This window comes from Propithecus coquereli, unplaced genomic scaffold, assembly GCF_000956105.1.
Source record: "Propithecus coquereli isolate 6110/MARCELLA unplaced genomic scaffold, Pcoq_1.0 Scaffold1327, whole genome shotgun sequence".
Lineage (NCBI taxonomy): Eukaryota > Metazoa > Chordata > Mammalia > Primates > Indriidae > Propithecus > Propithecus coquereli.
The window spans coordinates 30,548-50,168 of record NW_012137492.1 but is presented as its reverse complement, the minus strand read 5'-3'; the positions used below and the strand labels follow the sequence as shown (position 1 = coordinate 50,168).

At 57.7% G+C, this 19,621-nt stretch overlaps 1 protein-coding gene across 1 annotated transcript in view; it reads left to right on the top strand.

Moving 5' to 3' along the window:
- The window catches only part of LOC105805777 (immunoglobulin superfamily member 21-like), a gene marked incomplete at its 3' end in the record, with an annotated part of 100,492 nt that overhangs the window by 58,907 nt on the left and 21,964 nt on the right, over positions 1-19,621 (top strand). The window contains exon 3 of the mRNA XM_012638734.1: positions 1,122-1,243. Coding sequence (XP_012494188.1) covers positions 1,122-1,243 — 122 coding nt within the window. The remainder of the gene's footprint in view (positions 1-1,121; positions 1,244-19,621) is intronic.

The window sequence follows — 19,621 nt, the reverse complement described above, 5'->3', positions numbered from 1 at the left end:
CCTGAGTGGCCTTTATCTTGTAGCCGGGCGTATTATCACCTCCCCAGGCCCTGCCTTCTCCGGCCTCCGTGTTCCGGTGTGAACTGGGGACTTCGAGCATCTTCCCGGCCCATCCTGAGGGCAGCCAGGGGAGGGCCAGGGTCCGCAGGTCCCTTTCTCCACCCCCACGTCAGCGGTGGGGCTCCCCGGACTTCTAGAGGGGCAGGATCAGCTGGAATTGTCCTCACCCTAAGGCCAGAGGGAGCCTGTGAGTAGAACCTGAATGTGCCTCCAGGAAAGCGGAGCTCCTCGGGCCTGGCTGCCCTCCGCGATCTGCCCATGGTTCTCTGCCCGGCCCAGCGTCTCCTCGTTCTGCCTCCTTTCTCAGGCGCTCTGCAGGGAACTTTCCCCGAGCACACAGGGCTCCTTTCTGCCTCGGCCAGGGCCTTTGCTCCTGCTGTCCCTCCTTCCGCCTGGCAAGTGCTCCCACCTTCTGCCAGGCTGGCCCCTACTCTTTCAGAGGGCAACTTAAACATCACTTCCTCCAGGAAGCCCTCTGTGACTACCCTATCCCCAGGACGGGGGCTCTCCTTCCTCTGGGCTCCCTGTCGCCCTCCCTGGGCCCCTCAGAGGATTTATTAATATCTGAAATCACTGCAATCTGGCTTGTTTGCCTCTACATGAGATCTTCGCCCCCTGACTGTCCCCTGGCCCCCAGTTCCCCTGTCCTCTTTCTTGCTGGTCTGCTCCCCATCCCTTCTCTCCTTGGGCCAAGGAAGGCTTCGGGATCAGGCCGTGACCCCGTGACCGACTGCAAAGCACAGTCACACTCTCCGGCCCTATCCGCAGCTCCTGGAGCCTTTCTGGTCACTTCGGCAAGACAGCCCAGGTGCAGGAGCGGGTTCGCCTGGCGCCTGGAAAGGGCTGAGGAGAAGAGCCCGCTCTGCCCCTTCCTGGCTGTGGGACCTCAGGAAGTGGCTGCCCTCCAGAGCCTCAGTTTGCCCGTCAGGAAAGTGGGCATGATGCCCCTCCACCGCGGGAGGGCGCCAGTGATGACCGAGAGCTTCTCCAGGACAGTGGGGAAGGGGGTGGCCAGGGCCGGCTGAACACTCACCTGTGGCTGTCTCTGTGCTCTGCGGCAGGTGACGGATGGTGGCACCATCAAGCAGAAGATCTTTACCTTTGATGCCATGTTCTCCACCAACTACTCGCACATGGAGAACTACCGCAAGCGGGAGGACCTGGTGTACCAGTCCACCGTGAGGTGAGGCCAGGGCCGGGTAGGGGGACGGGGGGAGGAGGACGCAGGGGAGGGGCTGGGAGGGGCGCGTCTCCAGCCCTTCACGTCAATCCCTGTGCTCTTGGGCTTGGAAGGCAGAGCTGGGGGCTCTGCTTGCAGAAGCCAGATCCACCCCCTGGAGGGACGTGAGGCAGGAAGGGGTCAGGCCACAGCTCCCTGTCTAGCCTCCTCAGCCAACTCCTCCAACAGTCCTGCAGGGGGAGCTCTCCAAACCCCATTCCCAAGTGAGGACACTGAGGCCCAGAGAGGGTAAGCCATGTGCCTAAAGTCACACAGCCTGGAATGACAGAGCTGGGAGGCGAAGCAGCTCTGCCTGGCTCTGAAGCTCACGCCACACATTCTACTGTTCCCTGTGGGCTCCAAGGCCATAAGGGCCCCAAACTTGGGAAGCAAAATGACCCCAAACCCCTGGACTCCCAGGTCAGAAGCAGCAGGATGGGGAGGGAAGAGACCTCGAGCTCGGAGATACTTGATATTTCTACCCTACCCCTGTTTTCCAGAGTCAAACTAATTAGATCCCACTCCAGGGCCTGCCGTTTTCCAGGTGTGTGGGTGCCCACGGCTCCACCCCCTCACACACACCCCCAAAAGACCCCAATCCTATTTCACTTCTCTGATGCTTACACAGGCTGTCCCCTCTTCTCGAAGGGCCTTTCTCTCTTTGGTCACCTGGTAAACTCCTCATCAGCCTTCAGAACCCCACTCAAGCAGGCCCACCCATGGGGCCCCTCACCCCAGCAGAACTGATCCCCCAAAGCTGGACGGCTGTGACTCCCCCGGTACCCACCCCTCCTCAAGAGGGGCCCTCACTGCGTCCGTGAGGAGCAGCTTCACGGCACTGAAAGTGCACGGTTCTGCGCACATGCTTTCCCACCACAGGGCCAGAAAGTGGCAGTCCACGCCAAAGCTGCAGGAGGGCCCTGCTGTGCTGGGCACACTGAGAGGTGCCCGCGTGGCGTGAGCTGAGGCACCGTCACTCGCGGGCTGTGACATCCCAGTCAGCGCCTGGTACCTCGCTGTCTTCACGCTCTGAGCCCCGACAACAACCCCAACATGGGTTGTTTCTCTCTCTGTGACCACGAGCTTCGGGAGGACAAGGCGGATGCTCCCCCTTCACTTCACATCCCAGCTGCCGGCCCAGGGCCCGGCACACAGTAGGTGCACAGTGAAATCTGCAAAATGAGCGCACGACTCTCGGTCCGCTCCTTGGCCCCTTTGGGCCTCCGTTTCCTCACGGTAAAACTGGAACATGGGACAGTAAGATTGCAAAGGGTGCGTCCAGCCCTGCGCGGGGAATCTGGTCCTCCCCGCCTGCTTTTGTGAGAACGGGACGGTGGGAGTGCTCCCGGGAGGACCTTGCTGGTCCTCCGCTCTCCGGCCGTGGCAGGTCCGTGCTGAGAAGGTGGACGCGGCGGTGTTTGAAGAGGTGGGTGAATGGCCTCACAAACGGCTCCATCCGTCTAGTCGCGCTTTCTCCCGGACCCGCTTCCAGAAAGGAATCGAGGCGCCTTAAAATATTAAAGCACACCTAAGACAAGCCAGGTACCATCAAGATGAAAAAGGAGGTAAAAACTCATTTTGGAGAAGAAAATAACTATTCTGGAAGCCACAGATGGTTCTGTAGCAAGGGAACTCTCAGATCATCTCCAAGATTCCCGGAAACCCGGTGCTGCCCAGCCACCCCTGCCTGGTCACCGTAGTCTCTGAGAAGCCTCTCCTACCGCTCACCCCCCTCTGTCCCCTCTAAGCCACCCACTGCCACAGGTGTGGTCTCTAGGCCAACTCCTTGAACCCCATCCTCTCCCGATCCCTGGTGCCAGACGACCTGGGTTTAAGTCCCGCTCCGCCACTGCCCACTGAGTGATCTTAGACGAGAGCCTTAACCTCTCTCTCTGCTTCGGTTTCCTCACCTGTAAAGCAGGCTGGACAGGCTTGGCTTTGTACAATTGCTGCGGAATTTAAGTGCAATCTATGTCCAGTGCCTGAGTTCAAATCCTGCCTGTTCCACCTCCTTGCGTTAGTGAAATCTTGGGCTGGTACATTTCCCAAGCGGGAATGACAACAGTAAGAAGCTCGCTGCAGCATCAGGACCCGACGGGCGAATTCCTGCAAAGTGCTGGCGCAGGGCTGCTGAGCGGTGCATGTTTGCCGTTATTACCTAGAGCGACCCCTCCTTCCCCCACCGCAAAACACGAAACCGGAAAAACTCACCTTTTAACAAATCTCATAAAGCCTTTTTTTATATCCTTTCTCTTTCGATCCTCACAAACAACCCCACGAAGGCAGGCAGGTGTTATTATTATTATTATTATTATTTTCTCTAGCCCTGGTTTTATTCCAAAAGGGGTCAGAGTTCAACAAGGCCAAGGGACTTGCCCTAAGGTCCCCGTCATGATATGAACTTGGTCAAGCCCCAAACCATCTCTTTCTACCCCTCTACCGTGCTGCCTTCCCTATTTTACAGTTGAGGAAGCCAAAGCCCAGAGAAGGCATGAGACTTGCCCAAGGTCACAGAGCGCCACCGACTGAAGCCCGGGTCTCAGGACTCGTGGCCAGTGCTCTTTGCTCCCAGCCTTCTCCCTGGGGCTTGGTCACAGGGCTGGTCTCCCAGGCAGAGAGCAGCCCAGGGCGCGGGGCTGTCCTATTTGCTGAACACGCAGAGAGAGGGAAGGAAGGAGCAGACCTCCTAGAATCTAACGGGATGGGGAGAGTTACCACCCACCAACCAGGGAGCCCGGGAGGCTGCAGAGCCCCGTTAGGGCTGGCAGCGGGCTGGGACTCCGCATTTACATATAAATGAAGATATTTACAAATTAATGCATCTCAACCAGAGAGTCCCAGCTCCACAGCTGTCTGAGCCACTTCCTCTTCAGCTGGGGAAAGTGGGGAGGGAACGAGGCTAAGAAGATTACCAAGAATTGGCAGAGAGCAATTTCCCGGGTAGCCCAGCGGAGCCCCAGGGACTCCGGGAGCTTTTCCTCCCACTGGTGGGGTCCGGGAGGGCGGAGTTCGGGTGGGGCGTCAGGGCTTTTCCCCACCCCCCAGGAGTGCAGCTGTGGCACTCCTGTTGCATGACCTTGGGCAGGTCACTCCCCTCTGAGCATTTCGGAGGCCCGGCTATCAAAAGCCTTTCTAGTTCTGAGCCTCAGAACCCAGAACTCCCAGGCTGGAGTTGGCAAGAAGTTATTCCTTTGAAGGGTATTTAATTGAGCACCTACTAGGAGCCTGGCATGGTGCTAGCTGTGCAGGGATACAGTGAGAACAAGAAAGGCACCGCTTTGTGACCTAGTGGGGGAGACAGGCAGTGAAGTACATAAATACGTCATTGCACACAAAGATGCGAATCCCCATGATGGCGCGTAACGAAGGGGCAAGTGCGGTGCGGTGCCAGGGAAGGTCACGCCTGCGCAGAGACCCGGGGGGCAGGAAGGAGCCGTCCTGGTAGGGAGGAGGCAGATGTGGCCCGTGGTGTTGCACCCGGCTCACATCCTCTTACCCCACACTCTCTGGGGCAGTGCCAGCACCCCTGAGTCCAGGCACGGTGGCTCACGCCTGTAATCCCAGCATTTCCAGAGGCCTAGGTGGGAGGATTGCTTGAGATCAGGAGTTCAAGACCAGTCTTTCTCAGGCCGCGGGAGCCCACTTGGCTTGCACACGGGGTGGTTGGGCAGTGCTGGGGGGCTCACGTCCCCTGGGAGCAGCTGGACCAATGGCTGATGGGAAATGGAGGAATCCCCGGTCCCCCTCCCCCGCCCAGTGGGACGCCCCACCTACCCCAGAGTTTCCCAGCGGGATGGCGGCTCAGCAGCCCCAGGAACGCCTTGATAATGCACCTGCACTGGCTCCTCCTCCTTCCTGCTCATCCTACCAGCTTCCTGGGACCCTTGCCCATGTAAACCCTTCGCTCCCAAATCTGTGTCTCAGGGTCTGCTTCTTGGGGGCCACCAAAGGTGGGGCAGGGGTGTGATCTAGGTGACGGTCCCCTGGACATCCGTCACCCTCCACACCTACCCCCTCTCCCCTGCCTTGGCCTGGTCACCTGTTCCGCACCAGGCCGGGCACAGGTACGAGTGGACTGGGGCATCCCCCGCTGAGGGGCAGACTGCCAGCACGGGTGAAGCTCATTCTTCCTTGTGTAGGGAGGAAAAACACCTTTTCCTCCTGCCTTTGTGGGTTCTCAGCTGGGGCCCCTGGAACTGGTTAGCAAGAGAAGAGCATACAAATCCAGGCCATATACGTTTTACGTGAGCTGGAGCCTTCCTAAGGAGATGAAAACCCAGAGAAGCGGTTAACCCGCAGCTTGTTACGCAGGCGTGATGAGGGGGAGTCGTGGAAGAATGCGGTCGGACGACGGTGCAAGCCGGGGCGGTGGACGGGTGGACGGACACTCAGCAAGGCTGCTCGCTTAGAGTCCTCTGGGGTCCCTGTCCCTCTGTCTTTGGAGATGGGGATGCTTCCTTCCTCCAGGTGTAGGAGGGCACCTCTCACGTGAGGGCCTCGAGACCTGCTTCAGGGGAAGGTCAGAGAGTCCTTCCTGCACCTGCCGCTTCTCGAGTTCCATCAGCTTAAAATATTCGCGATGCCAAGGTCACGTATGTTGGGTAGCATGTCCTGAACCCTCTCACCTGCAGAATGTGGCCATTCCAGACAGCAGCTGTGGCCTCCTCGGAGGTCAGGGTGAACCACAGCGGCCTTCAACACCCCCTGCCCGCACTCACGCTGTGCCTCCCCTTCCCAGAGCCCTCGTAGGACCCTGGCCCGTTCGATCTGCCCACGATGTTACAAGGAGCACAGACAGGTCTCACTGGCCCTGAGTCACTGGTGAGGGGAATCTAGACTTGAGGGGCTGAGTGCGCTCCCACCCCCACCTGCTGCTGTCCCTCGAGCACCTTGTGCACACCTTGTGTCCACCTCTCTTTGCCAGCAAGGCCCTGCTCGTCCTTGCAGTTTCAGCTCACATGCTACTTCCTCCAGGAAGCCAGCCCTGACTGCACAGACACACTGCCTGACACTGTGTCCTCAAAGTCTGCCCTCGCCCCCACCACCCCAACTGGACTGGAAGCCCCGTGAGGACAGGGATTGGGTCTGAGATCTTCACCAGCATTCCCCTATCCCCCAGCACAGCGCCTGGCGGATGATTTGTACGTATCTGTAGGGTGAACAGGTCGGGGATAGACGCTGTAGTATGGTGCTTTCAGCGCAGCACTCTCCACTGCTGGGTGAACCAGACGCCTTAGGATGGAACCATCTGGACCCCGGGCCTTCCCTCCACACTGGCATCATTCATTCCTCAGAAAGGAACTGAGTCATTACTGTATGTCAGGGACAATGATGGGGATAAAGTGGCGAACAGGCATAATCAGACCTGCTCTTGTGAGGTCCTCAAGATAGTGGGCGAGGAGAGACAGACTATAGAAATATTAAAATAGTCCAGGCACGGTGGCTCACGCCTGTAATCCCAGCATTTCGAGAGGCCTAGGTGGGAGGATGGCTTGAGATCAGGAGTTCGAGACCAGCCTGAGCAAGAGCAAGACCCCGTCTCTATTAAAAACAGAAAATTTAGCCGGGTGCCGTGGCACCCGTAGTCCCAGCTACTCGGGAGGCTGAGGCAGGAGGATCGCTTGAGCCCAGGAGTTTGAGGTTTCAATGAGTTGTAATGACGCCACTGTGCTCCAGCCAGGGCAACAGAATGAGACCCTGTCTCAAAAAGAAAAAATATATACATATATATGCTTAAAATATATATTTTTTAGATTTTAAGCATATATATATATGTATATGCTTAAAATAATAAGGAAACGTATTTACCGTGTGTGATGAGTGTGCTGAAGGAATAAGGTACGGTCGTCTCTCCATATCCACGGGGAACGGGTTCCAGGACACCGCCCCCCAAGTATACAAAATGCACAGGTGCTCAAGCCCCCGCTACAGCATGGTGCGTTATTTGCATGTAATCTACAATCTTCCGTATACTTTCAATCATCCGTAGGTTACTTATAGTAATACATACGATGTAAATTCTATGGAAATAGTTGTTGTACTATGTTGTTATTTTTTATTGTTTTTTATTCCCAAGTATCTTCAGTCCGTGGTTAGTTGAATCTGCAGGTGCAGATCCCACGGACGCGGAGTGCGGGTAACGTGACAGCCGCGACCAGAACAGTGGAGCTGGGGCCGCACAGCTTCCCGTGGGAGGGGGCATCTAAGCAGAGGTCTGTAGCATAGGAAGCCACTCAGGCAGGGTGGGGGCAGGGAGGGCACTCAGGTAGGGGCACAGGCAGCGCAGAGTCTGAGGTGAGAGGGAGCTCGGCGCCATCCAGGCGCGGCCAGAAGGCTGGCGGGTCAGAGCCGGACAACAAGGAGTCGGGTCCACCTTCATCCTCAGCGCCCCAGGCCACCGATGGCTAAGGTGTGCCGTGATCTGCGCTTTGCAAATTCTCCCCTGGGGGGTGTCCGAGTGGAGAGGGCGGGTCAGAGACACCAGGCACGGAAGACCGAGCCCTCCACAGGGACAGTGTGGGATCTGCTCTCGTGTCCCGTGTACACGTGCACACGTGCCTCCCCTGAAGCCGCACGTGATGAGAACAGCTGGGCGGGCGGGGCCCAGGGCCGTGCGGAGGGAGCGTGGGCCCGGCTGCACCTTCCTGCTCGTGTTCATGGGAGGGGGGATGTGGAAGAGACCCAGTAAATGAAAAAAGGGACTGAGGACCGAGGACACCGAGAGAAATGCCACTTCCTTTATTACTCTGGGACGCGTCGGTTCGCGCACACAGCCGGCAGCGCAGACAGAGCGCTTCGAGCGCAGCCTCCAAAGGGGGTGGGTGTCAGAGGCAGCCACGACCCGCCCCCGCCTCCGCCGAGCCCGAGCCCCCCCTCCCCAGCACGCCGGGAAGCCTAGAAGCATCTCCAAGGCCCGGCTCCATCTCCGTAACCCCAGAACCTACTTGGCATTTCGAGAGGAACAATAAATATTTGTGGAATGAAAAGAGAGAAAGGGGAGATAAAACACGGAGATAAATAGCTAACAATTCAAGTAATAAAGTGATGGCTGTCACAGAGATGCAGTCGTGATGCCGTGATGAATCAGACAGGCAGACACGGGAGAGCGTGGCGAGGGTGGCATTTGAAGTGGTTCTAGCGGCGTAAGTAGGTCTTAGACAAAGGGGAGCCGGGAGCAGATATTCCGGGCGGAGGGCACCGGGTGTGCACAGACACAGCCGTTAAGAAAGTGCCCAAGTAGGGGCAAGGCCACTCCAAGATTCTCTGGCGTCTGTTCAGATGGAAAAAAAAAAAGGGATTGATTTTTAAATAGGCACATTAACTGTTTAGTCCGAAGAACAGAGGGGTTTGTTTCCCTTTGAAAAGTTAAGTGTTCCTTCTGCAATTTCATCTATTAATGTGCAGCGCGAACTCTTTCTTCACTGTTGGAACAAAGAGAAGTGCCATCTGACCCTTGCTGATTTGAAAGTCTGGATTCGATAGCTCCCCTCCCCCTCTGCGTGTCATCACGAACTGTGCCTCTCTGTTCCTCCAAACTATACCTCGCAGGTGCGGCTTTGCACGTGGTCCCTTGACCACTCAGCAGACACTCTGTGCTGGGCACGTGCTGGGCGCAGGCAGCAGTGACGCCGGCCCTGCCCCTGTGGAACTGACTGTCCGAGGTCACCCCCATTCCTGACCTGCTGTAAAACCATTCCTCTCTCCCACCCAGAAGTCGTCTGGGAGTGTGAGTGAGCGGGAATGACGTTGTAAGAATAACCTTGAGCCCATCTCGACACTTCATTCATAGCAGTCGTATCAGAACTGAAAACCCCAGCCTTGGGGCCCACGTGGGAGCCTGGTCCCCATCGCAAAACCAGGGCGCGTTTCAGACGCGAGGGCGGGGGGAGTTTTCAGTCGTGTGCGATCACACAGCACCTGAGCAACAAGCCGCCCGCTGGCGGTGTCTACGCCACAGGCCAGGCCTCCAGCCACCTGCAACAGGATCACCTTGGGAGTGGCTTTAAAATACCAATTCCTGGGCCCCACCAAGACAGAATTCGATTTGAGCTGGAAGCAGGGCTCAGGGAATCAGGAATCAGTTTTTAAAAAGTCTTCCAGGTGAAGATATCGGCAGTGAGAGCTGGAAAGGCCCGTTCTGCACGATGCCCTCCGCCCGCTCCGATGTGCAGACTGGGGCCGAAGAATTCAACAGGAAGCTCCAAGGCACAGATAATTCTAGGTGTTGTTGGTAGCTATCAGAGGACAGGCAATTGTTCTAAGGCCCCTGGGTCCAAACCCCTTTGATTTGAAGATGACGAAATAGCTAGACCAGCTGGCGACCTCAAAGTCCACTCCCTGAGGCCAGAGCGACCTCACAGGCACCCAGCAACTCCAGAGCCTGGGCTGCCCCACTCCCGGGCACCCAAGGTCATCAGCAGAGCGATGGCAGCTGACCTGCGTGCCAGCCCCTGTGCCGAGCTTCTCGGGAAGGGAGCCCTTGCCTTGGGGTGCGGCGGGGGGCCAGGAGCAAGATGCTCTTTCCACAGCTCCCTGGCCATGGCACCTTCCCCAAAGGTGGAGTGTGCCCGTGCTTTCCAGGCAGCAGGCCTGCTGGACCCAACCCCAGGCCTCCCACCTCCAGAGCGCCGGTTAGGGAGGGGCCCACCCTGTGTCAGGCCCCAGAGCAATGCTCGGCCTTCCTTCCTAGGTCTTGTCTCCCAGGGTGGGCTGCTTCCTCCCTCGTCTCTGGCCCTCGGTGCCCAGCCCAGGGCCTCGGATAGATGCCCAGGGCCTCAGTAATGGCTTGGTGAATCAATGGGCTGATGGGTTATACCCAAATGTGGAGTTATTTCAAACCGTCGGCCAGCCTCTTTCCCACTCATCATGCGGTTTAACCCTAACAACCGTCCCATGGAGCTCAGATCTCAGGCTCACTGAACCCTGTTGTACAGATGATGACATGGAAGAACAGAGAGGTGTGGTCACATGTCCAGTGTCACACAGCTTGTGCAGAATGAAGCCTGGGTTAACACCCAGGCTGTGGCACTCCATGGGCCGTTGGCGCCATGTCCACTCGTTGGGTCCCTGGGCCATGGAGGGCAGGCTCATCCAACAAACAGTAGTTGAGTGCCCAACCTGTGCCAGTTCCAGGGCCAGGTCCTGGAGACTCAGGTCACTTAGTGTGGGAGAGTAACGTGTGACCTTGTCTCTACCCCCCTACACACGTGTGCACACACGCACAGGACCTGTGGCCCAGGATGCTTGGTGCCTCCAAGTTGGAAGCCGCCAGCATCTGTCACCACCTTAAAAATAGCCACACCCTGCCCGGTTCCAGGCTCCTGGGTGCCACAGCCAAGGAGAACAAGTGATGCCCACTCCCGGCTCTGGGAGAGAGACCTGGGAAGCCAGTGTCCTACACCTTCTCTGCCGCCTCGGCCGGCAGCATCAATGCCATTGACTTGTCGAGAAATCCGTTTAACCTAACACGCTTCGGCTGCCCTGCCTCGGTCCCCATCGAGCGGGACGCCCTCCCCTGCCCCCACTGCCTTCTCTCTCTCCCTGCCTCCCCTCCTGGTGGAGGCCTCTCAGTTTCCCACTTCTTCTCTCCTCTTCCAGGGGGTGCCTGCCCTTCTCTGCCTTTTTGAAGCCAGCGGTGCGCCAGGCCCAGCCCGGATGGCCTGCGCGGCCCAGCGGCCCTCCCGGCCCCTGTCCCTGGCAGCAGGATCGATCGCGCTGGCTGTGCTCGGGAGCACTGTGCATTTCTCTGCAGCCTTCTTGGGGCTGGTGGCAACTGTCCACTCACAAATCTGCTGCCCCCACCGCGGTCATGAGCAGCTGGGCAGGGCGGATGCTTCCCCAGGCCCGGTACTGCAGACACAGGCTGGTCCTCCGGACAGGCACCGCCTCCTCCATCCCCTCCTCCTCCCACCGGCAAAGGTGGATGCTCTCTTCCTTTCCTTCCTGGCCTTGCAGTGGCCTTTGATGTTCTTTTCTTCTTTTCTTCATTTCTCCCCCTCCCAATATCCCACTCCTCATCTGGGAGCTTTGCCTCCCATTCCGCGCACACAGACGCGCACGATGCTTCTTGTCCTCTCCCCTGTGCGTTCTCGCATCTCTTGGCTTGGAGAGAATCTCCCCAGACCTCCCCGATCTCGGTGCCCAGCAGCCCCACGGGCTTCAAGGAGGTCCCTGTTTCCAATCTGGGGGAGGGTCGGGGTACTTCTCCTTGGTTGGTTCTTGAGTTGGGGCCATGGAGCAGCCTCCTCCACACAGCTGCCCCCATCCTCTGTTTGCCCCAGACCCCCAAGGAGGCCACCGGGACTCCCAGAACACACCCTTCTCCCGCACCCTGGCTCCCCGGGGAGGGAAGCGCTTGTGAAGCTGTCTGCTGCCCTCTGGTGATGCACTGGGGTACTGCGGCTGGGGGGTCTCCTGCCTGTGGCCCCCAGTCACCAAGGATGGGTCTTGCTCTCAAGGTTACGGACCCTCCCTTCTTCATCTCTCGGTCCTCAGTGCCCAGCACAGGGGCTCAGTAAAGGCTTGTTGAATTAATGAGCTGGCAGGTTATCCAAATGTGGCATTATCATTTGAAACAGTCAGAAAACTATTTCCCATCCATTCATTGTCTGCTTAAACCCTAACGACCATCCCGTGCAGTGCAGATCTCAGACCCTACTTGTGGGGCTCAAGCTCGGCCCAGAGAAGGGGAGTGAGTTGCCCGAGAGCTGGGAGAGCTCCCCGTTCAGGTCAGGCAGAACTTCCCTCCCCTGGCAGCCTCTCCAGCTAATGGGGCTGAGCCCTGTGCTGATGGAGTGGGGGTGGGGGGTGCTGGGGTAACCCGTTCCGTCCTCTGGGTAGCGGCTTGCCTTTTACCAGGGGCCTTCCAGCGACAGCATGTTCGCCCAGAATCAACGTCAGGAATTGCAAGCCCAGGGTCAGGCAGCAGCCTGGGCAGGTGGTGGGAAATTAGCTCTGAAGTGCCACGCCCATGACATGTTTCGCCCACCTCAAGTAAGGGCTTGCCCTAATTATTCATTCGTCATGTAAGAAGTGTTCATGGGTTAACTGCAGACATCGGGAGACAGAGATGAACGGGAGAGGAAAGGCCCCTGTCCCCAGGGAGCAGACATTCCCAGGGCCATGCCAGCAATGCAAGGAGAGGTGAGGGGGGTGGGGGGTGTCTCTCTCTGCCACCTGGATTTCGAAGGGGACGAAGCAGCCGTGCTAAGGCCAGGGCGTGACCATCCCGGCAGAGGGGAAGCAGGGGGCTGAGACAGGAGCAAGCTGCACGTGTCAACAAAGAGCAGAAGGACGTCCGCAGGGGCCGAGCGAGGCGCTGAGCCCTGCAAGCCTGGAGCAGGCTTCCGGAACTTGATGGCTGAAATGCAGATTCTCGCTCAGTGTCCCTGGGACCAGCCTGAGACTCTGCATTTGCAGTCACTTCCTGGGTGAGGCTGATGCTGCTGGTCTATGGTCCATGCTGGAAACACCCGGGGAGCTTTAAACACCCCCGATGCCCACCCCAGCCCCAGCCCACTGAATCAGAACTTCAGCAACAGCGAGGGGCAGAGGCATCGTGTGTGAAGTCGCCCAAGGTGACTCCAGCACCCAGGCGAGTTTGAGGACCACTGTTGTAGAACGTGCTGAGTCACTGGAGGGAGTTCGGACTGTATTCTAAGAGTGATGAGGAGTCATTGATGTTGATCTTGTTTACAGTGTTAAATGACAAAGCAGGAGGGGGTGGCGGGGCTGGACAGGGAGGGTGGAGGCGGAGAGGCAGGGTGGGATGAATTAGGAAGCAGAGCTGGCAGGACTCGCCCACGGGCTGGAACAGGGGACAGCAGAGAGAGAGAGAAGTTAAAGGTGGCCCCTGGGGCCATGGCCATCACATCTGGGTGGGGGGGGCTCCTTCCTGAGATGGAGAGACCCATGAGGACCAGCTTGGACTGGGGTTGGGAGGCAGAACTCACAAGTTCTGTTTGGATCAGGTTGGAAATGTCCATTAGACACCCGAGCAAAGTAGGTCGATGGAAACACAGGGCAAGGGAGAAATTGTGGCTACAGGAACAAATGTGGGAGCCACCAACACACAGATGCTATTTAAAGCCACCATCCCCTCCCAGACTCAGGAAAGATTTGCCAGCAGCCTTTAGACATCACCGAGGCCAACGCTCTCACTCTCCACGCGAGAAACCAAGGCCCAGAGACTGTGGGTTACTTCCCCAAGGTCACACAGCGAGGCAGCTACAGAATCAAAACTGGACTTCTAACTTCTCGAGAAGAACCCCTCCCAGTCCACGGCGTCCACTGCAGCTTCCCTGACCCGCAGCCTGGGGGGCGGAACTGCTGATTCGGCAAATAATTTATACATCCGCAGTCAGAAAGCCAGAGCCGCTAGGAGATATCCACACACGTGCACACACACGCTCACACATCTTATCCTCTTACCTCTAAGTAAAAAGTCAGCAACCAGGCTGTCAGCTTTATTGCTAATTACGCAACTGTTTTATTGCCGGCATTAAAAAAATTGAAGGCTAAAAATGTCCGGGAAAGACCTAATTTAGTAAACAGTTCAGAATAAAGTATTTGTCGCTGTGGTATTTCTTCACGTTAGGATTGGCTCGGGGTGATTCAAACCTCCTCTTTCGTATATTATTGCAGTCTGATAAAATCCCCTGTCCTGGGAGAATCTGCTTTGCCTTGGAAGATAATTGCATTTCAGGGGGTGAGGGTCAGTGGGATTGAGGGTGAAGGGCGGGGCTCGTGAGGCTGAGCGAGGGCAGCAGAGGAGAGCTTGAGTGACTTGTCCACGGTCGCTGCTGAGGACACAGTAGGCACTCGGTAAGGCCAGTAGGGAATGGATGGATGGATGCATGGTTGGATGGATGGATGGATCGATGGGTTGTTGCAGAGCTAACCCTGAGTCAAGAAAAAAAAGTCACCTAAAATTTGCCATTAATGGAGACAGTGGCGATATCTCGGTGGTGGATCATCAGGCCTTTTGTGCAAAACTGGCACCATCGCCTCTGTTTGCAAATAACAGACTTCAGCTGAGATGATGAAGCAACCTCGTACAAGGCTGCAGGGCAGCAGCAGGCTTCCTCATTTTACCAGAAGGAAAGAGCTGAACAGAGAAGTTGAATGACTTACTCAAGGTCACACAGCCTAGTAATGATGGAGCTGGGCCGGGCCTCCTTAGGTCCAGCCAAGGCTGTCATTTTCTCCCCAGCTCCCAACAGCCTCAGCTTCCTCTGTGCATCTGTGCCTCGAAGTCTCTCGATACTCAGGCTCCTTCTCCACCCGCCCGTCAGCTGGAGTGAGCTTGCTTGCTTTCTTTCTTTCTTTCCTTTTTTTGAGACAGAGTCTCACTCTGTTGTCCAGGATAGAGTGCAGTGGCATCATTGTAGCTCACAGCAACCTTCAACTCCTGGGCTCAAGCGATCCTTCTGCTTCAGCCTCCCGAGTAGCTGGGACTACAGGCACCGCCAACACACCCAGCTAATTTTTCTATTTTTAGTAGAGACGGGGTCTTGCTCTTGCTCAGGCTGGTCTCAAACTCCTGAGCTCAAGCGATCCTCCTGCCTCAGCTTCCTGGAGTGCTAGGATCACAGGCGTGAGCCACCGCGCCCGGCCCAGACTGAGCTTCCCAAAGGGAAATCCGATTTTGGCACCTGCTGCCTAAAGCCTTCCAAGGGCTTCCCGCTCACTTGGGGTGGAACTCAGTGAGTATGGAACCTCATCTGGGCTAGAAGCCAGATAGAATCAGGCCTGGGAGACCCCGTAGGCTCAGCCCCATCCCCCTGGGCTGCCCTGTCTCCCGCCCTCTCCCTGTCCCTCACCACCAGCCTCTGGTCACCCTGGCCTTCTCACCAAACTTACTCTCACCTCAGGGCATTTGCTCATGCTTTTCCTCTGCCAGGTACGCTATTCCCCCACCCAGGTCTCAGATCAAATGTCATCTCTGCAGAGACGCCCTCCTGACTGCCTGACCTCTACCCAGTTCTCACCTCGGCCCCCAGCCATTCTTACCCATCGATCCGGTGTGTTTGCTTGTTGGGTTTTCACGGCATTGACCACTCTCCACTAAGACTCCCATTTATTGATCTGAGTACACATGTTACTTTTGCTTCTCGGACGCCAGCACCCTGAGGATGAGGACTTGGTCCCTCTGGCGCCCCCAGCTTTCAGGACGGCACCAGGCAGCACCTCCATAGTTAGGGCCAGTACGTATTTCACATGCAGAGAAGTGAATTCCTGGTCAGAGGGCCCGGTTGGTGGGCCACTGCCTGGCACTGAACCGAGAGACCTGGGCCTGTGACAGAGCCACAGAGTGACTTGGCCAGTCACACAATCTGCCCGAGCCTCGGTTTCCTTTTCGTCCGATGCACAAATGTGAGGGTGTGCGGGGGATGGCACGACCCCTCAGCCCTCACCGATCACTGATCTGCCCCTTCCTTGGTGCGCAACTGAGGGAAACGGGCGACAGCCCAGGCCCCAGGGTGGCTGGCTCCGCACGCAGCCAGCGCAGGGCTGGGGAGGCAGACGCCGGAGTCCCGCAACCCGCCGGGAACCGAGTGGGCGGCTGGCTCTGTGCGCTTGCATTTGGGTTCTCAGGGGAGCAGCCAGGCCTTGCCCTCACCGTGGCAATTTCCTCTGAGCTGGGCTGACACTCCTAATTATTATTGGAGAGGTTCGGGGAGGCTCGGTTAATTGATTGCATATTTCCTTCCTTGACAGGGCATTTATTTGGTCGCGTCTTACGTTTTTTCCCCTGCTGGGTTCATGTTCCCGGGCATGTCGAGCATTTTGTGGGGACCATGGGACTGAGCCCAGTCATAACTCTCCCTCCTCCTCACCACCCCTGCCAGGGGCTTTCGGGCACTTTAATGTAACTTCCCCGGCCCTTCGCTTCCCCTGCGAGAGTGATGATGTAGCAAGAGCTCTGAGATCGGAGGACTGATAATAACAGTGGTGACATCTATCAGGTGCTCAGCGTGTGCCACGCCTGCTCCGAGCACTGTACCTGCATTGACTCATCCTCACAGAGCCACAAGGAAGCAGGCGCTATCACTCTCTCTATGTGTGGATGGAAAGATGAAGCTCAGAGAGGTTAAGTGACTTGCCCAGAGTCACACAGCAGGCAAGTGGCTGAGCCAGGATTCAAACCCACCAGCTGGGTGAGAGGTTGGTGGCAGGGCCCAGGCTGCCAGGCATTGCTCCGAGTCCTCCAGCAGCCGTGGCCATGGTGCAGGCAGATGGACGGCCGTGGCTGCCTCTGCCGGGAGCTCTCAGTAGAGACGCTGGGCAGGCCTCAGAGCTCCGGCTTCTTCATCAGCAAAAGAGGAATCATGAATCCAGTCCCCAAGCCGTGGTGAGCGTTTAGGGGATCTTATCTTCAAAACGCCTAACCCGGCGTCTAGCATGAGGTGGTGTGAAGTGACAGAGAGCTCAATCACAGGTGCCTGCTGTGACATGTTTCCTAGCTACGTATACATGCTTCTGCATGGAACACATTTCTCATCTTAAAATGTCATGATGGTAATATGGGAGGGAGGCCACTGGATTGCAGGTGACCCCGCAGATCGCCCCCGCAGGGACACCCTGCCCCCTCGGTGGTCTCATGAGCATCTCTCGTCACTCTCCCTCAGTGTGATGGAGGGTCCCCTCCTCCCACTAGACAGTGGCTCCTGGAGGGGGGGCCCTGTCTGTGCCCCGTCACACCCACCAGGCCCTGCAGGGCTCAGCACAAGGAAGTGTGGAGGGCGTGGAGGAGTGAACGAAGGACCTGGCTTCTCCCTCTGCCCTTTGGGGACCCTTTCCTGGCCCCTCTCCCTGGCCAGACTTCTCAGGGACGGCCCGACCCCCAGTTCGGCCTGGAGATTTTCCAGGAGTGAGTGGGGGACAGGAACCACTGAACGTTCTGTTCGTTTGTTCGTTCGACAAACACGTCATGAGCGCCGCTGGTGTGCCAGAGGCCAAGCGGAGCGGGGTGACTTGATCACAGAAAATGCCACCCTCCCACCCAAGGAGAGCTTCTGTTTGCCGAGCACTTATGTGGTTTTAAGCATTTTACGTGGATTGTCTCATTTGAGCCCCACCACTTCCCATTTTACAGATGAGGAAACTGAGGCCCAGACTGCCACGTAGAGACAGTTAGACAGTGTGCGGAGCCCTGAGCTGGGCTGTGGGAGCCCCACGTGTGCGTGTCCCATGTCTGGGCTGCCTGCATGCCAGGCTTGCAGAGTGGGGCCCTCAGGCCTTGGGTCTGAGGGCAGTGGGGGACAGTGGCGACCAGCTTAGTGAGCTTGTCCCTGAGTAGTCAGAGGCCCAATACCAGGAGGCTGCGTCTCGGCACTAGTGTTCCCTCCACTCAAGGGGGGCCTTCGCCAGCCCTTTCCCAGCCACAAAAGCCTGACCTTTGTGTCCCGCCCACAGCCCGGGAATCCCCAACCTCCCACCTCCCCCAGGAGGTTCAGACTAGGAGAGTGAGTGTGGTGGGAAAGCAGGGGTGGCCCTGAGGACCTGTAGCCCCACAGGCCCAGCAGAGCCTGAGTCCAGGCCCGGGACCCATGCAGCCTGCAGGGCAGAGCCCGGGTTTAAGCAGGCATCGGGCTGGGTCAGGGAGGCTGGGGAGGGCAGGCCCAGGCAAGGGTGCTCATAGAGTGCAGCCCAGAGTGTCTGCCAAAGGGAGATGTCTTTGCAGGAGCCCACTTGGCCCCTAGAAGCACCATTTCCCCACGTCCGTATTGCCACATGCCAGGAGGGGCTGCCCCTCTGCTCCCAGCCCCCCAGCTGGGTGAGACCCCCCACCCCCATCCTCACTGCACCCTGCCCCCAGCTTCTTCCCAGCACGGTCATTGAGAAAGAGGAGGAGGTGCCCACCCGGGGTCTGTCCCCGGGTCTGATGCCCTCAAAGGGCTTCAAGCAGAAAGGTGACCGTTTTTGCCTTCATCTTTGCAGCCACCTCAGGGCCAGTGGTACCCATGTTAGCTACTTATAACAGCCGGAGCAGGTCTGGGGCTTTCTCTGTGGCAAGCACAAGCGCATTTACACGTAAGAACTCATAACTATGGGGGAGATACCACCGTTAGCCCCATTCTACAGGTGGGAAACCTGAGGCACCGGGAGATTAAATGCCTTGCCCAGGTTAAGCACTGGGCAAGGGGCAGAGCCAGGATTTGAACCCAGGCACCTGCCTCTCTTCACTAGGCCACACCACCTGCTTTCCCCGCTGGCCTGGAAGTTCATTCTGGGAACCCCAGATCCGCCCCTTCCAAGCTCTGAGACCTTGGGCAAATCGCTAGCCCTCTCTGAGCCCTCACACCACACTCTCCGTGACTCTCAGCCCTTCCCCAGCCCGCGGGCCTTTCCACCCACTGCCTCTAGCCCCCACCCCGCTGAAGGCTGCCTCCTTTCTGCCCCTGCGCGGGGACCAGCAGAGCAGGCGATCAGGAGAGGCTGGCAGGGGAGGGGGACAGCCCGGCTGAGGCTCTGTTTCGTTAGCTCCCCTGCTCCGTTTGTCCCCCGCCTACCAGGCTGTGATGCCAGCCCACGAGGCCTGGGGTGGGGGCCACCTCGAGGCCCTGCCCGCTGCTCTAGCTGCTCACGTACCAAGGGAGCCCCTGGACTCATCGCGAGCTCTCAGGAGACATCACTAAATGTCCCCGGTCCTGCCCATGATGACACACACCTCGCCTCCTGCTCAGCAACGCTGCCGCGCCCAGCCTCTCGGAGGCCAACAGAACCAACTCCAGAGGCCTCTGCGAGGCCCTGGGACCCCCCACTGTGGAATCCCCATCTATTTAATTTCATTTTACACTAAGATGTAACGTGCACACAGCAAAGTGCTTGATACCAAGGGCCCGGCTCGAGAGATGGTCACACACACGTATACGCAGCTCCCACCTGCTGCCCAGATCAAGGTGTAGCACCTTCTCAGCACCCCGTGAGGTTTCCTGCCACCGAGAAGGAGACACTCTTCTGACTTTTGCATCCACTCAGACTAGTTTTCCCTGTCCTTGCACGGCACAACCACAGAAGCACGCGTTCTGCGTCTGGCTGCTTTTGCTCGGCAGCACGTCTGGGAGACTTGTCCGTGTGGCTGCACGTAGCAGTGGCTCGTTCTTTTTTGCTGCCGTGTAGCGCTCCACTGCACGGATCTAGTGCAGTTTGTTTATCCATGCTCCTGTGGACGGCTGCTGGGGTTGCTGACTGCTCCCAGTTTCGAGCAGTGACAAGTAAAGCTGCTTTGGACGTACGCAGCTTGGACGTAGCCCTAGGAGAGGGCTTGCTGGGGCTTAGGGAAAACACATGCCAGGCTTCAGCGGGGGCTGCCTGTATTATTAACAGTTTGCTAGCGCT